Source organism: Sander lucioperca, chromosome 6 (assembly GCF_008315115.2).
Source record: "Sander lucioperca isolate FBNREF2018 chromosome 6, SLUC_FBN_1.2, whole genome shotgun sequence".
Taxonomy (NCBI): domain Eukaryota; kingdom Metazoa; phylum Chordata; class Actinopteri; order Perciformes; family Percidae; genus Sander; species Sander lucioperca.
In genome coordinates, this window is record NC_050178.1 from 41,524,563 (window position 1) to 41,538,946 (window position 14,384).

The window sequence follows — 14,384 nt, forward strand, 5'->3', positions numbered from 1 at the left end:
CAGTAATATAGGTGGCGGTATGAGCCTTCAACTTGGTTTACGATCCGCTAATTAACACACAGAAAAAGACATCGACCGACATCGATCTTTTTCCCTGCAGAGAAGACGGCTAGAGTCGATCTGGAGTTTAATGGTTAGTATTATGAAGTTACTACCGGTATTTATTCAGGGGTTATACTGCATAGAGAAAGTTTTGGCGCCCCTTAAAGAGCTTTTAGCCAGCGCCAGAGGAATATCACGAGCACCAAAACGTCTTGATTTGCAGCTGCCAGCGTTTGCAGAGTCAGACTGTACCGGACTCTCCAGGTGACCATGTTGCTCTGGGGCCGAGCTCCGGGGCTCCGGCTGCTATCGGATTGGTATTAAATTGAGACAGTTTCATAACCTGTAAAAATAAAAACGTCTCGTACGTCGCGTTAAATACTTTCCCCCGTGTTTTGGTACAGTTCATTTTAACACCTGATGCGAGCCATTTGGGAGTAGCCTACGCATGAAAGTCAAAGTTTTGAGTGCTTTAGCGGCATTGACCTGACTCCCTGAATATGCAGAGACGTCATCTCGGGCCGCCTCTCTGCTGAGGCCCGTTCACGTAACAGCAGCAGTTAAACTGTATTTCACACTATGATGGTTACATCTGCAATGAATCCGCGGTTCACATGCCTGCCGAACCGTAGGGGCGGTCTGTTACTCTACATCACAGACAATTTATTTGTCAATATTTCAAAATAGAAAACATTACACTTCATAATGTTTTGTATTCATAACACTTTTGTATTGTTGTACAAATTAGCTACAACAGTAATAGCAGTTACCGTATGTAAGTCACTCCTACATTTTTCAACTGAGGAGCAAAACATGCCCCTTGGGAAAAAGATACGGTTGTGCCCTGCTCACAGTAATCAAATGAACTGGACTTTGTTGTCAGATGCGAAAGCCCCCTTCCCTTACTGCATTATACCATTACATTTAAAATTTTGATTTGTTACCTGCAGAATTTTGCATACAAATATTTTCTGTACAATTAATATAAGAAGTCTGCACCTCTTTCCGCGTGTGCACCCCCCACCCCGGGTCAGCTACCGCCACAAATAGAATCTAATTCTGTGGTAAACACTGAGTTTCCATGTACGGGTGTTACGTCATGCTGAAATTCTGTTGGCTCAAACAGCAAGGCATCACGGATATCAAGGATCGTTGATAAAGACACTCCCGATGCGGTTGCCTGGTCAGGAACAGCAACATGCCGGCTCTCTTACAGACCTTACAACGTGCACCTGCCATCATGTACTCTGAATACATATCTGGAACTTGATGGAAACCAGTTCCATCCGCTAATGGGTCTCGCCCTAAGTTACCCACAGACAATTTCAAAAGCACGAGACATTAAGTCTGCTAGTCAGTTGCATTATAAAACAGAAAGAAATATTTAGTGCCTGCAAAAATGCATACAAAGTCAAAAGCAGACATACGAGAAGGGAGAAAACAGAAGCAGATCGACACAGTGCAGCATGAATTAAAAGAGTACTCCACTGATTTAGCATCACACTCTTATAACACTGTCAGACTCATGATGGACAGTTAAAAAAAAGGGGTAAAAATTGATGCAGCAGAACCAGAGATATCACCTACGTCAAAACCTGGCACATACATTACCCACAGTGCAACTTGGCCGCCCACAGTTCAGGCAGGGGTTCAGATGTGTTATGCCAGTAGCAGCTTATGTAGCTTCGAGCTGCTAGCCTCAAGCAGAGATGCAAAGTGGGCTACAGAGGCCTGGTAAGCTAACTTTTTTCTAACTCTACACCGCCGTATTTTTTTATTTATTTTCAAACTTGTAGTTTCCAGCCCCAACCGATATTATGTGTAAAACCTGTGCAATAACTGACTCACCTCTAGCCAGCAGAGAGTCCCGCTGAGTTTTCTGATAGTCCATGCTGACTCTACCTGCAGGGAAAAAGGGGACCACTTATCACCACAAAAATGACTAATTAAACGATTAATTCTGCTCGGACAGAAAAAGCACGTTTAGTGGCCGGGTTAGCTCAGTGGGTAGAGCAGGCGCACATATACTTGGAGGTTTATGCCTCGACGCAGAGGTCCAGGGTTCAAATCCGACTTGCGACGATTTCCTGCATGTCTTCCCCCCATCTCTCTCTCTCTCTCTCTCTCCCCTTTCTCACCTAGCTGTCCTATCGAATAAAGGCAGAAAAGCCCAAAAATAATCTTTAAATGTTTACAGTAAAGAGCAGGCTACAAACTAGGCCTGCACGATTCAGGGAAAAATATGAATCACAATTTTTTAGCTTAGAATTGATATCACGATTCTCTGCCACGATTTGTTTCTCACAAAGTGTAATGTTTATTGCACACGTGAACCATGACAAAACAAAACAAATTGGCAGTACCAAACATAGATTTTTTTTGGCACCTATAGCACATTGCGCATCACCACGAGCCTGTAAACACAAGGCTTCAATGAATAAAGAAAATACAGTACATACTGGCCAGTACAGTACAGTACAGTACAGGTGGCTACAAAAAATAGTGACGTATAACACATTGAACTATATATGGCCCTGATACAGGCTCTATCTGAACTCCTTGAACATGTCTTTACTGAATTAAAACATGTTAATGTCAAATGTTTTCAATAAATGAATTAAAGGAGGAAAAAAAAAAAAATCCAAGTAATTTAAAAATGAAATCGCGAACCGGGGTGAATGAATGAATTTATAACGACTTATCGTGCAGGCCTACTACAAACTATTTGAAATGAACTAGGGGACTTGTTCTCGACTCACTCCGTATTATAATATTCCCTATGGAAATGAAAATGCTACCATATGATAGATTTTGTCTTCATAGCTGGGTTTAAGTTCAACATTGTGCTGTATTAAATATCACTAGCATTTCATTCACACATGGTATGAACTGCCTTCAACAATGAAATCAGGCGCGCTCACCTTGCCTTTCTGCAGCTACCTTAGAGGAGTGACACTAAGAGGCCTGGGCTGAGCTCTTGTATCGGCTGGTAATCTCTTAAGGCTCTGAATGAAATGGAAGGGGGTCTAAAGGATTTGAGGATAGAGGGCTTTGTCATCCAAGACTAAGTGCTGCTCAGGAAGAGTTGCCTCTTCACACATACACACACACACTCACTTACGTTGTGCTCTCCCTCTGTAGAGCGCACTTCGTAGGAATAAGCCAGCAGGATGTCCACAAGGCTGAGCCACACTTGGTAACGGGACGTCTTGTCCAGCAGGTAGGAACGGTTGGTGAATTTTCTCAGCTGCTCCTTCTCACCGTCGTTGAAGGATACAGCTGCACGAGAACAAGGAATTTAGAGTTAAGTGTTGTATTTCATCTCACCACAAGTCTTTGGCATATACAGTATGTCAAAGGACTGAGACACTCAACTGCAGGGCTGCGTACCGAATTCAAATTGCCTCTAAAGTATCGAGTATCGGAAAATGCCTCGTCACTCAATACCCAATTTCATTACCTAAGGAGTCTCAAGGAATCTCGTCAGCGTCAGTGAGCCAATAGGCATGCAGCGCGCTTCTACCAAGATGTAATAATGTTTGGCTTGGTTTGGTTTGATTGGCTGTCTAACGTTACACGCCGTAGAGACACGCAGGAAAAACTCTACGCTGCGCACAGAGACGGGGGCTCACGTAGTAGGAGCTGATAAGTAAATTCAAAGATTTGTGCCTTCATGTGTAATATTGTTATTTCTTTTTGTTTTATTAAATTGGTATCGAAGTCACGGCATTGGTATCGGACTTTTTTTTTAACAATACCCAGCTCTCCTCAACTGCTCCATGAACTGCAGAAGAATCCAGTAGTTGGTGTGAGAAGCAGTGCTGGTGGTGGTCAGGAGGAGGGGATGTTGCATACACTGCTTTAGTTTGCACACATATGCTATACATGTGGATCTTGTTTCATAAGACAGAGGGAGTGTAGGACAAACTCCACATACCAAAATATCAATCATGTGAGCATGCTCAAACCATGGTATATCAAGATAAAAGGCTTAATGTATCGTTGTGGCCCCGCTGTGATTTACACAGCTTAATTAAGTGGATTTAGTGTCCTACGTCTTTAACATGACGTTTACACTCAACTGGCTGAATCTGAAAATGCATAATTTTCTCTCAGTTTTTGGCCTTGTGTCCACAACAAGCCAGTGATTTCACATCCAATGATGAAAACCCCAACCTCGCGTTTTAGTGTCAGCAGGGAAAACAGCACTTTTGGAAAACAATGGCGTTGCTTGAACACTCTGGACTGACATTCTGGTATTTCCTGTGAATTCTCACAGTCAAAATCTGTAGGAAGCCTGGATTTTGAGCGTGTGTGTATGTCTATCTGGGAGTGCCTGTGTGTTAACCAACTGAAGAGTATGGCTGCACAAAATGAGAAAAAAAAATAAACGCGATTACCTTATGCGATAACGTTGTTGAATATATCGCAATAAGGATATTACTTGCGATAATTAAACAGATAATAAGAATAAGTGTATTTTTCTAAAACACAACACATTGCTTGTTAAATTAAAAAAAACACACTTTATTGAACAAATTGAACATTGAATTGAATATAACAGTCAGCACCAAAAAAGGAATCACGTTACATTTTAATGTGCTGTTTTCTACTGATAATTTTCTTTCAACTAACACAAAAAGAAATGCGATATGCCGCATATTTGATTATTTTGCACGGAAATCGACAATTTTTGCGGCGAAAGTGCAGCGTATTTGAAAAAATGCGGCCCCCGCATAAATATGCAGACTTTGGTTGATTATGAATTAAATTATGCGATCGCATAATCGCGTTTTTCTGGAGGGACTGGTTATCTCGTAAAAATGAGACCATTTCTCATAATTGTGAGATCCACATCTCGTAATAATGAAATCTACTCTAGTAATTATGATAGTAAGTCATTATTATGAGATAAGATCTCCAAATTCTTTACAAAAAAAACATGTTGCCCTATTTTCTTCTAATAAGGCAAATATTCAGTGGTTCTGGAAAATGTATTTCAATGTGGCTTGTTATATTTATCTTAATAAATACATTAAAAAATAAAATTGATGATGGGAGTAAAGTTATATTTGTTGTCGGATTATTCTATTATATAAAACATGTTCTGAATACAACCAATGGAGCTTTTATATCAGTAAAAACTAAAACAATTCTTCAGCTCCTCAAAACCACAGAGTCCACGCAACCAAACTGCATGAAATGGATTTTCCTTCTTGGCCTTGCCATACAGTGTCAGGTCGTACACACCCCTACAACCACTTGGAACACGGCTACCTGAAAACACTAGTGTGGACTTTGGATCGTTTTCACATATTAACATTTTTTTAAAAGTTGTATGTATTTTCCAGTAACCCAGGAGCAAAAGAGGCGTGACATGTAACACAATGGCGCCTAGTGTGTGTGAGCCGATCCGCGCCGTTAATCAACCCGAACTGACCCACAAATTGGCGACTTTATGCATTACAGTAGCACAACTGTCAGTAGCGTGAAGGACAGATGGAAGGGAAGGTGGACTATTGCACGTCATTTTTCTGTAAGTTATTAATAACTTGTAACTTTTTTGACCCTCCTGTGGGTCGACTCGTGCATAGGGTTGGGTACCGAAACCCGGTTCCACTATGGAACCTGTTCCTACGCAACCGGTAGGAATCGGATCGGATTAGAAAGCAAATTTTGGTTCCTCATTTCGGTTCCACTTAATGTGTTTACTGAAATATTTTCCCTCCGTCGCTCCGAAATGGACTTTAACATATCACACTTTCTCTGTAGTCTACTGTTAGCTAGCTGCCGTAAATGTAGGCTACTTTTAAAATGCCATATTTTCCCTCTGGGCTCACCAAAACAGACGTAAAAGCATATTAACCATTCACTGCACCTTTCTTTGATGTCATTTTTCACTTTTTCAAGAATCGGTTTAGGAATCGGAATCGTAAAAATCCAAACGATACCCAACCCTACTCGTACATCACTACTGTGTGTAGTTCCGCCCTGCCAGCTGTCCCTTTCAGTCGGTTCGACTGCGTTACGGCAGTTACGACTACCTCCACTGCCGGCTTAAAGCCACAACAACCAATCCGTCTTCCTAACTTTCAGACAGACAGCGAGGCCGATTAAATAGCGCGTTCCATTTACCTGGGAACTCGGAAGCCGAAGCTGGGAATGACGTCACACCCGAGTTGAATGCGTTCCATTTACAAGTTGGATTTTCATTGTTTTCATTAGCTCTAGCCAGGTTAGCCATTGTTAGCAATGCCAGTTTATAACAACGCATAACGCTGTTTTTTGTGCATACGAACAGCGTAACAACATTGTCCACAAATAGAAGATGGACAGCGCTGCGTGTACGACTGATTTAGTGAGACACAAATAACACAGAAGTGCTTACAACTATATGTTACTACAGCTTTCAACTGTTGATGAACGGAGCAGCCATGTTGGATTTTTAGCTCGGGGTACTCGGAAATCTGAGGTCAGGGGGGTGTGTTTCCAACTTTGACCTCGGAAAATCTGAGTTCCGAGTACAAATGGAACGCACTAAAAGGCACAACAGTCCCGCCTTGAAAAGGGTGTGTTAAAGGGGCTACTGTTTCACTGAAGCTGCAGACACACCAACCAGACGGCTGACCGTCAGCAGAAAAGGCAGTTGGACTGATCAGTCTCCCCGAGTTGGTCAAAAAAGTGCCTCATAACACACCAAAGAGACAAGACGTAATCCGTCTCCATAACAGCAGGAGGCGCTAATCTGTATTGTCGCCCAAAAATGAAAACCGGCAGCTGATTGGACGAACGCATAACGTGGGTCTGGTTTCTCCGGAAATTCACAGCCAGACTGTCATGGCAGCTTGTTCAGAATACGATCTCATATTTTACTAAAATAGTTCATCGAAACGTGTTTCTGAAAACATTTTAAGTGAGAAATAGGCCATGCAGTTGCTGAATGTGTCTTCATTTCAGATCGACAAAGGTCAGTTTAAAAGATTTTCGTCAGATTTTGAGAGACTCTGGTCACGCTCATTCCGCTCCCCGTTTCCGGGTTAGCACTCTACCAATCAGATTGGTCATTTGTGTCCGACTGCCGGCAGTGCTCGCCCCGCCGATTATACATGTCAAATCGGCCAAAATGAAGGCCAACGGCCCCTCGGACGGACGACGGCACGGAACACACCGAACAGACTCGAGTCACTGACCTCGCCAGACTGTCCGACGGCCGATAATCGGCTTGGTGTGTCAGCGCCAGTCAAAAGTCACTTAGTCACACCAGCAAAACAGAGTTTTCTACCGTTGGCCTATGAACTGCTTTTTTGGAACAGTTGGGGGCAAAGTGCCTAGTTTAGCCACAACATGGCAGAAGTTGATGAGGAGCAGAAGGAAATATAGGCCTACATTAAATTAGTAAAGCCAATCCCATTTAGATGTGTTTGAATTACCATCACATGAAAATATGTCAAAACCTCGGTTTCCCTGCTCTCTGCAAATTCACTAACTGTTGCCTTTTGAAAGAGACATCTGCTTAATAGGGATCTGTGGCAAGCCTAATGGGGCGACACAAACTGACTTCAATCCCATTTAAGCTATCTGCGTCGTTCAGTATTGAAAGGCGCGCTGAATGTCTGCAGGAACATGCTGTAACTCAACGGTTTTCTCTTTCTCCCAGCAGCTTACGAAACAGCTGAAAGCAATTCCTCTCTCTGCATGAGGAGAGGAGAGTCCCTGATGTGCAAGAAGCACTGCTGTGTATTGGCTGGCAAATACACAAACAGGCACGCTCCCCACACACACACACACACACACACACACACACACACTCACACACTCACACACTCACACACGCACTACACGTAAGCTGTGGCTATGTGCAGTGAAAGTGCTGGAATTAGCAGACTGTTAGAGGAGCCGGATGGAACAATTAAATAAGTCTCTTGCAGTGCCGAGGCTTCAGCAAGAGGCTGAGCGGAGGAATGAACCTGGGAGGCTCCAGCCAACAAGCATCACGTCTCAATCTAAGTAAATGAGCCATTGATTTGAAATGGGTGGGAACTAATTGCAAAAAGAAAACCTCAATTTAAAAAATAAATAGATAAAAGATAATGAAAACGCAAGAAGGTAGAGATTGAGTTCTAACTCAGCAGATGTTCTAGTAAGATAGTAAGAATGATAAACAAGAGCAGTTTAATTTGGTTAACTAATATGAGCAAACAATTCATGATTGCCCTCTCAATTTTTGCAACTTCATGCCACCTTCTGGTTGCCTTAAGTCACTACTTTTGTCAGTTACTTTTAATTTCCTCAAACTCAAATAATTCACATTTATATTACCATGTGATATATATTCCACTACAAAAACAAATAACATTGGCTTTCTTTTTATAATACAGCATCTTTATTCTGTTTTTTGTGTGTGTGTTTTTCATCTATAGTTTGTTTGTTCATCACTGGATAAAGAAAAGTGCAAATTCATGTTAGTTTTAGATCATCATTTAGATTAAAAGATCTATACAAAAAAAAGATTATGATGGAATGACTTGAACTGACCAGCTTCTCCCTCCTGCTCTGTAGAAGGACTCAGTTTGGCCCACCACGGCCTGAACTTCAGCAGCCCCTTTATCTCCTCATCCTCGAACAAATCAGCCCTGAAATGACACATAGATGTTAGTAGAAACCACAAGGGTGGGAAAAAAGCCATGTTTTAGGGTGTCAGTGGTTTTTACTTTGATAAACTCACAGGTAATGGTCAGGTGAAAAAGCAGCTGCCTCTGCGTCCAGCCGTGCCTGCCTCCTCTCTGCCGCTGGCCTTCCTTCTGGGTTCTTGATATCAGTCACATCACTCAGTTCCTCCTGTAGGGACAGTCCCGACATAGAAAATCTGTATTCAGCAACTTTGTTTAATCAGAAAAGATGCAAGGATTTCACCGATGAGGAAATAATTAGGGCTGGTTACCGAATTTAATACTTTTTAGGCACCGACCGAATTGCCCCCTTAGTATCGAGTATCGAAAAATGCCTCGTCATTCAATACCAAATTTCAATACCTAATGAGTAAATCTAATCCGCGTCAGTGAGCCAATCGTCTATATCAACGACGTTCCACTTCCGGAATTGCTCCAGTGCGGAAATTCCGCCACTGTCACTTTTTCCGGCCGGGTGTCCGTTATTTTTATAACTTTAAATTTACCATTACCTTCCGTTTTCTTTGTGTTGGAATTTTAAACTCCGGTGGATTTCTGAGGACTATGGTTAACTGCTCCTCAGATCTCTGCAGGGTAAATCCAGACAGCTAGCTAGACTATCTGTCCAATCTGAGTCTTCTGTTGCACGACTAAAACAACTTTTGAACGTACACATGTTCCACCAAAACAAGTTCCTTCCCGAGGCAATTTTGCAGCGGCACTGGGGCTCCGTCTGGCACCTAGCCAAGACGATTGTGATTGGTTTAAAGAAATGCCAATAAACCAGAGCACGTTATTTCTCCCATTCAGGAATGCTGTGTGGACTAGCCAGACCCTCCTCCGCAGCGCTGTGTAGGAAGGTCTGACAAAGCGAGACTAGTGAGCCAATAAGCATTCAGCATGCTTCTACCAAGATCTAATAGTGTCTGTGATTGGCTGTCTAACATTACACGTTGTAGAGACACACAGGAAAAACTCTACATTACACACGGAGAATTGGCTCACGTAGTAGGAGCTGAAAAATAAAAAGATTTGTGCTGTAATGGGTAATGTTGTAATTTATTTTTGTTAAAATGTTATTTATAAAATTGGTTCAGGAGCCAGTATCAATGTCACAGTATTGGTATTTGTGCCAGTATCGAACATTATTTAAAAGATACCCAGTCCTAGAAATAATCAGTATCTGTAACCTCACCTGTAATCTTGCAAACACTCCAGACCGCCGATTACCAAAGCCATATTTCGGCAGGGCTCTCAGCTCCTCCTCAGAGCTCTCCTTGTACACCTCTTGCTCGACCTGCCAGTCAAATTCTTCCTCATCGTCATCTTCATCATCCCCGGCAGCTTCACTGCATCCTTTTGAAATGTTATAAAGTTATGGTTGGTTTTAGCTTAATTCCATCATTACTTTAAAGTGCTCATATTGTGCTTTTTTGGCTTTTCCCCTTTCCTTTATTGTGTTATATATATCTTTTTTGTGCAGGTTGTAGGTTTGCAAAGTGAAAAAGCCCAAAGTCCACCCCAAAGGGACTTACCATCTCCAACAGAAAACACTGTTCACAAACTGCTCCAAACAGCTCTGTTGTAGTCCAGCCTTTACTTCAGAGACAAACGTGCGTCACTTTGTATCACACGTTATAATGCTCGCCTAGCTGCTAGCGTGACACGCCCTCATACTCTGCTTCTGACTGGCTAGTAGTCCTTACCTAGCTACTGCACATGTGCGACTCCCAACAGAGATGGTACAGAAGTAAGATGTCTCACTCTGTAGCTAAAACAGAGAGCTCAACACACAGGGTGAAAAGAGGAGCTGCAGCAATGTGCAGTACAACAAAAATATGGTGTTTTTTGAAAATTAAACCACGTAAACCTATTCTGGTACAACCTCTAAATACAATTATGAACCTGAAAATGAGCATAATATGAGCACTTTAATTGAACTGGTGTATAGATTTGGCTAACCTGTGCTTAAGTCCTCTATCAGTGGTTTTGCTGAACGGGAGCCTTTTGGGGCGAGGAGACTCGTCAGCATCTGAAGTCCTTCAAAGTGCTCTCCGGCTGTTTCCTTGGGGACCCAAAGAGTGACGAGACCTGCAGCAGGATGATTTAAAACCATTCAGAGCTCCTTTTTAATAACATCCCTACATACAATTTCCCTTTTTTTTTTGGACAGTTTTTGGAAATACTAATTGTAATAGTATTTTTAATATTATTTGTAACACTGTATAGATATTGTTCTTTTTCCTTTGGTGTGTTGCTACACACTTTTTTATTTTACAGATATATATATATATATATATATATATGTGTATATATATATATATATATATATATATATATATATATATATATGTGTGTGTGTGTGTGTGTGTGTGTGTACACGTATATATATATATATATATATATATATATATATATATATATATATATATATATATATATATATATATATTTATTTTAGTTTTGTTCGAAATAAAAAATAAATGAAATGAAACAATTAATCAATTAATTAACAGCCCATAAATCAACCAGTTATAATTTTGACAACCCATTGACCCTTTGTCATTTATCAAATGTGAATTTACTGTAGCGATGATTTGGTAATCACAGAGCCTCAAATACGAGTATTTGCTTAAATATATTAGGAATTGACTACTATTTTTGTGACTTTTCAAAATAAGTTTCAAAATAATATTCACTTCAGACTTGAGTAATTTGAGTCATTTTAGCTTTGACATTTTATACAAGGCTATCAATTGAAAGAAAATAATCAGAAGATAAACTGACAACGAATATAGGCTTTACTTTTAAACAGTGCAGTATATTTCAGATTTTTTCCATAGACAATATGAATCACATATCAATTATTATATGTATACTAAGTTGGGAAAGAAATGGCTAAATGCTCTTCGTAAACTGACGTACAATATGTCAGAAATAACAATGACATGATGACTCACAACCTGTCGGAGGAGAAGACGAGAAAAACAACACTAGGAAGTCAATAATCACAGGCTATTCATTTTAATCCGAAAAAAAAAGGAACCGTGATTAATCGCTTTTTGCACAGTTGTAGATTTTAATTTGAAAGTGTCTATTTATAACAAACAATAGCCAATCAATCCGGCCAACTGTGCATGCAACACTTCAAAATTAAGTAGTTTCTTTACAAACTGCTATTAAAACTAAACAGGCACTAGATGAATTAGACTGATTTGGCCCCACCACAGAGAAAATCTGATGGTCGCCTAAAGACCTCATCAAATTTCAATGCACCCAAGTGTTAAAGCTTAGATGTGCTTTAGGATGGGAGCTGACTAATTGCTTGAGTTGTAGGCCTTTCAGAATAAAAAGCCTGAAAGAGGGCTCTTAATGGTTGCTCATTAGAAGTCTAAACAAGGACACTCATTAGCGGAGCTTTATTAGCAGATGTCACAGGCTTATTTAGACACAGCGAGTGAACTGGGGCCCTGCTGACAGACGGGCAATGAGGTGTCAGAGTCCATAAGACAGATGTCCCCATAAAGACAACTTCATTAGAACTGATTATGTGCAACCAAAATCAAAGCGACATCACAGTGACAGACAGTATCGTATAGACACTAGTGAACGTCACTCCAGAAGTCATTATGACGTTTCATTTGCTCGTTGTATAGTTAAAGAAAGTCCTACACGAGCTCCCCATCACGGTCACTGTGAAAAGACATATTACAGGCAGCCGGCAAGCTTTAATCATTGTGACATGACAGATGGCGCCAGTGGCCCTTTAAATGGGATGAAATAACATGATCGGTGGGTTAATTTACCCTGGCTGATTGACTGAAGTACTAACTAAAGACACCCCGGGGATCAATCACGGCATTGTAAGCGTCTGACAACAATATCATGCACATTTCTGCAAAGTTTAATAAGGACCAGGATGTGTAAAGTTTCCAATTACAATGGTTTAATTTGAATTTTTCCCATGTATGTATCACTATTGTCATAACACACTGTTCACCCATATTACCATGCCACAAGCAGTGTTGGGGAAGTTACTTTTAAAAAGTAGTGTTTGCTCGTTACTCGTTACTTCTTAAAAAAGTAATCCGTTACTTTACTTAGTGACCCCCTATGGAAAGTAACTTTTTACTTTACTCGTAACGGTGTTACACGGTGTTAGTGTATACTATGTAATGTCTGTATCGACTTGTACCGGCCGCGCAGCCACAATGGTCCGTGCATTGTCGTAGACACATGCAGCACCTTTTCTGGAAATCCTTGCGTGTCCGTGCAACCGACATAAGTCCACAGCGGTCGGCTGCGTGCACGTATGAGGACATCTCCACAGCATCCATCTGTGAGGTTGTCAGCTTTGTGTCTGCCTGGCTTAGAGCGCCGTCCAGCAGAAAGCCACGAAGCTTAAAACACTCTCAAAAGTTAGCTTTGGCTGCTTCTCGCTTGCCATGATCACTCTGCTACCACCAGCCTCTGTCACGTCCCGTGTGGAGCTTGTGAGCCGCAGCTGAGAAGGCAGTGTCGCTGTCAAATCTGTCCCTGGGAAAAGTAACGTTGCGCCGAATTGAAAAAGGAACTACGTTTTGTTACCAAATTTTCAGTAGTAGCACGTTACACTACTTTTTACCCAAAAAAAGTAGTTACGTTACTGTAACGCGTTACACCCAACACTGGCCACAAGTATATCACACTGCACACCTGTCATATCAAAGTTGCAGACCAAGAATGCACCGATCCGATACTGACTCCAATAGCTGAAGTGGGTATAGGTGACAATGGGGACAATCTGTTCAATTCTGTTTATGTACTGTATAAATTATAACCTGTCGTTTTAAGTCCTGTTAAAGTTTTGACCAATTTGCTGCTGCATTTAAGGTTTACACTTCAATTGTAGCCTAAATCCTGTTAATTTGGAAGCTTTTTTTTACCAAGTTACTGGCGCACAATGTGTGTGTGTATATATATATATATATATATATATATATATATATATATAGTTTTTCAAAGATTATTTTCCGCCTTTATTTTGACAGGACAGCTAGGTGAGAAAGGGGAGAAAGAGAGGGAGAAGACATGCAGGAAATCGTCACAGGTCGGATTCCAACCCTGGACCTCTGCAGCGAGGCATAAACCTCTCAGTATATGTGCGCCTGCTCTACCCACTGAGGCAACCCGGCCACCACAATGTATTATTTTAATAATAAATAACAATTCTGTAAATGTATATCTATGTATTATGTACATTTTGTTATACAAAGGTAGGAAAGCAATGTTTAACTCAAGCCTGATGTTGCCTCATACAGAGAAGAATGATCCCAGTCACTTTCACACAGTGAGGCATACAGCTTATTAATAAAAACACTGGTATCGGATCGATACTCGGTGTCGCCTCATACCCAAAGCCCAGGCATCGGTATCAGTACTGAAAAAGTCAGATCGGTGCATCCCTATTGCAGACCACATTCAACGGAAAGTGCTGTTCTAACAATTTGTGCTTTACATATTTCAGCAAGCATTATGGTAGCTCTCCCTCAAGAATTCACAGTGTTTCCCACACATAGACTAATGTGTGGTGGTGCGCCTCACTATCAACACCGGCCGCCGCACATTGCGTTTTGTTATACATTTTTTTTTTTTAACGCTATTTAAAACTGTATTTCCTTTCCCTGCTCTCCT

The 14,384-nt window shown here is 41.1% G+C and overlaps 1 protein-coding gene across 2 annotated transcripts in view; it reads right to left on the minus strand.

Moving 5' to 3' along the window:
- Window positions 1-14,384, minus strand: part of shq1 (SHQ1, H/ACA ribonucleoprotein assembly factor) — a 51,784-nt gene that overhangs the window by 28,817 nt on the left and 8,583 nt on the right. For both annotated transcript variants that reach the window (XM_036001755.1, XM_031280672.2), the window contains exons 4-9: window positions 10,674-10,802; window positions 9,907-10,067; window positions 8,768-8,880; window positions 8,578-8,675; window positions 3,164-3,321; window positions 1,891-1,944 (exon numbers count right to left, since the gene is read on the minus strand). In XM_036001755.1, coding sequence (XP_035857648.1) covers window positions 1,891-1,944; window positions 3,164-3,321; window positions 8,578-8,675; window positions 8,768-8,880; window positions 9,907-10,067; window positions 10,674-10,802 — 713 coding nt within the window. The remainder of the gene's footprint in view (window positions 1-1,890; window positions 1,945-3,163; window positions 3,322-8,577; window positions 8,676-8,767; window positions 8,881-9,906; window positions 10,068-10,673; window positions 10,803-14,384) is intronic.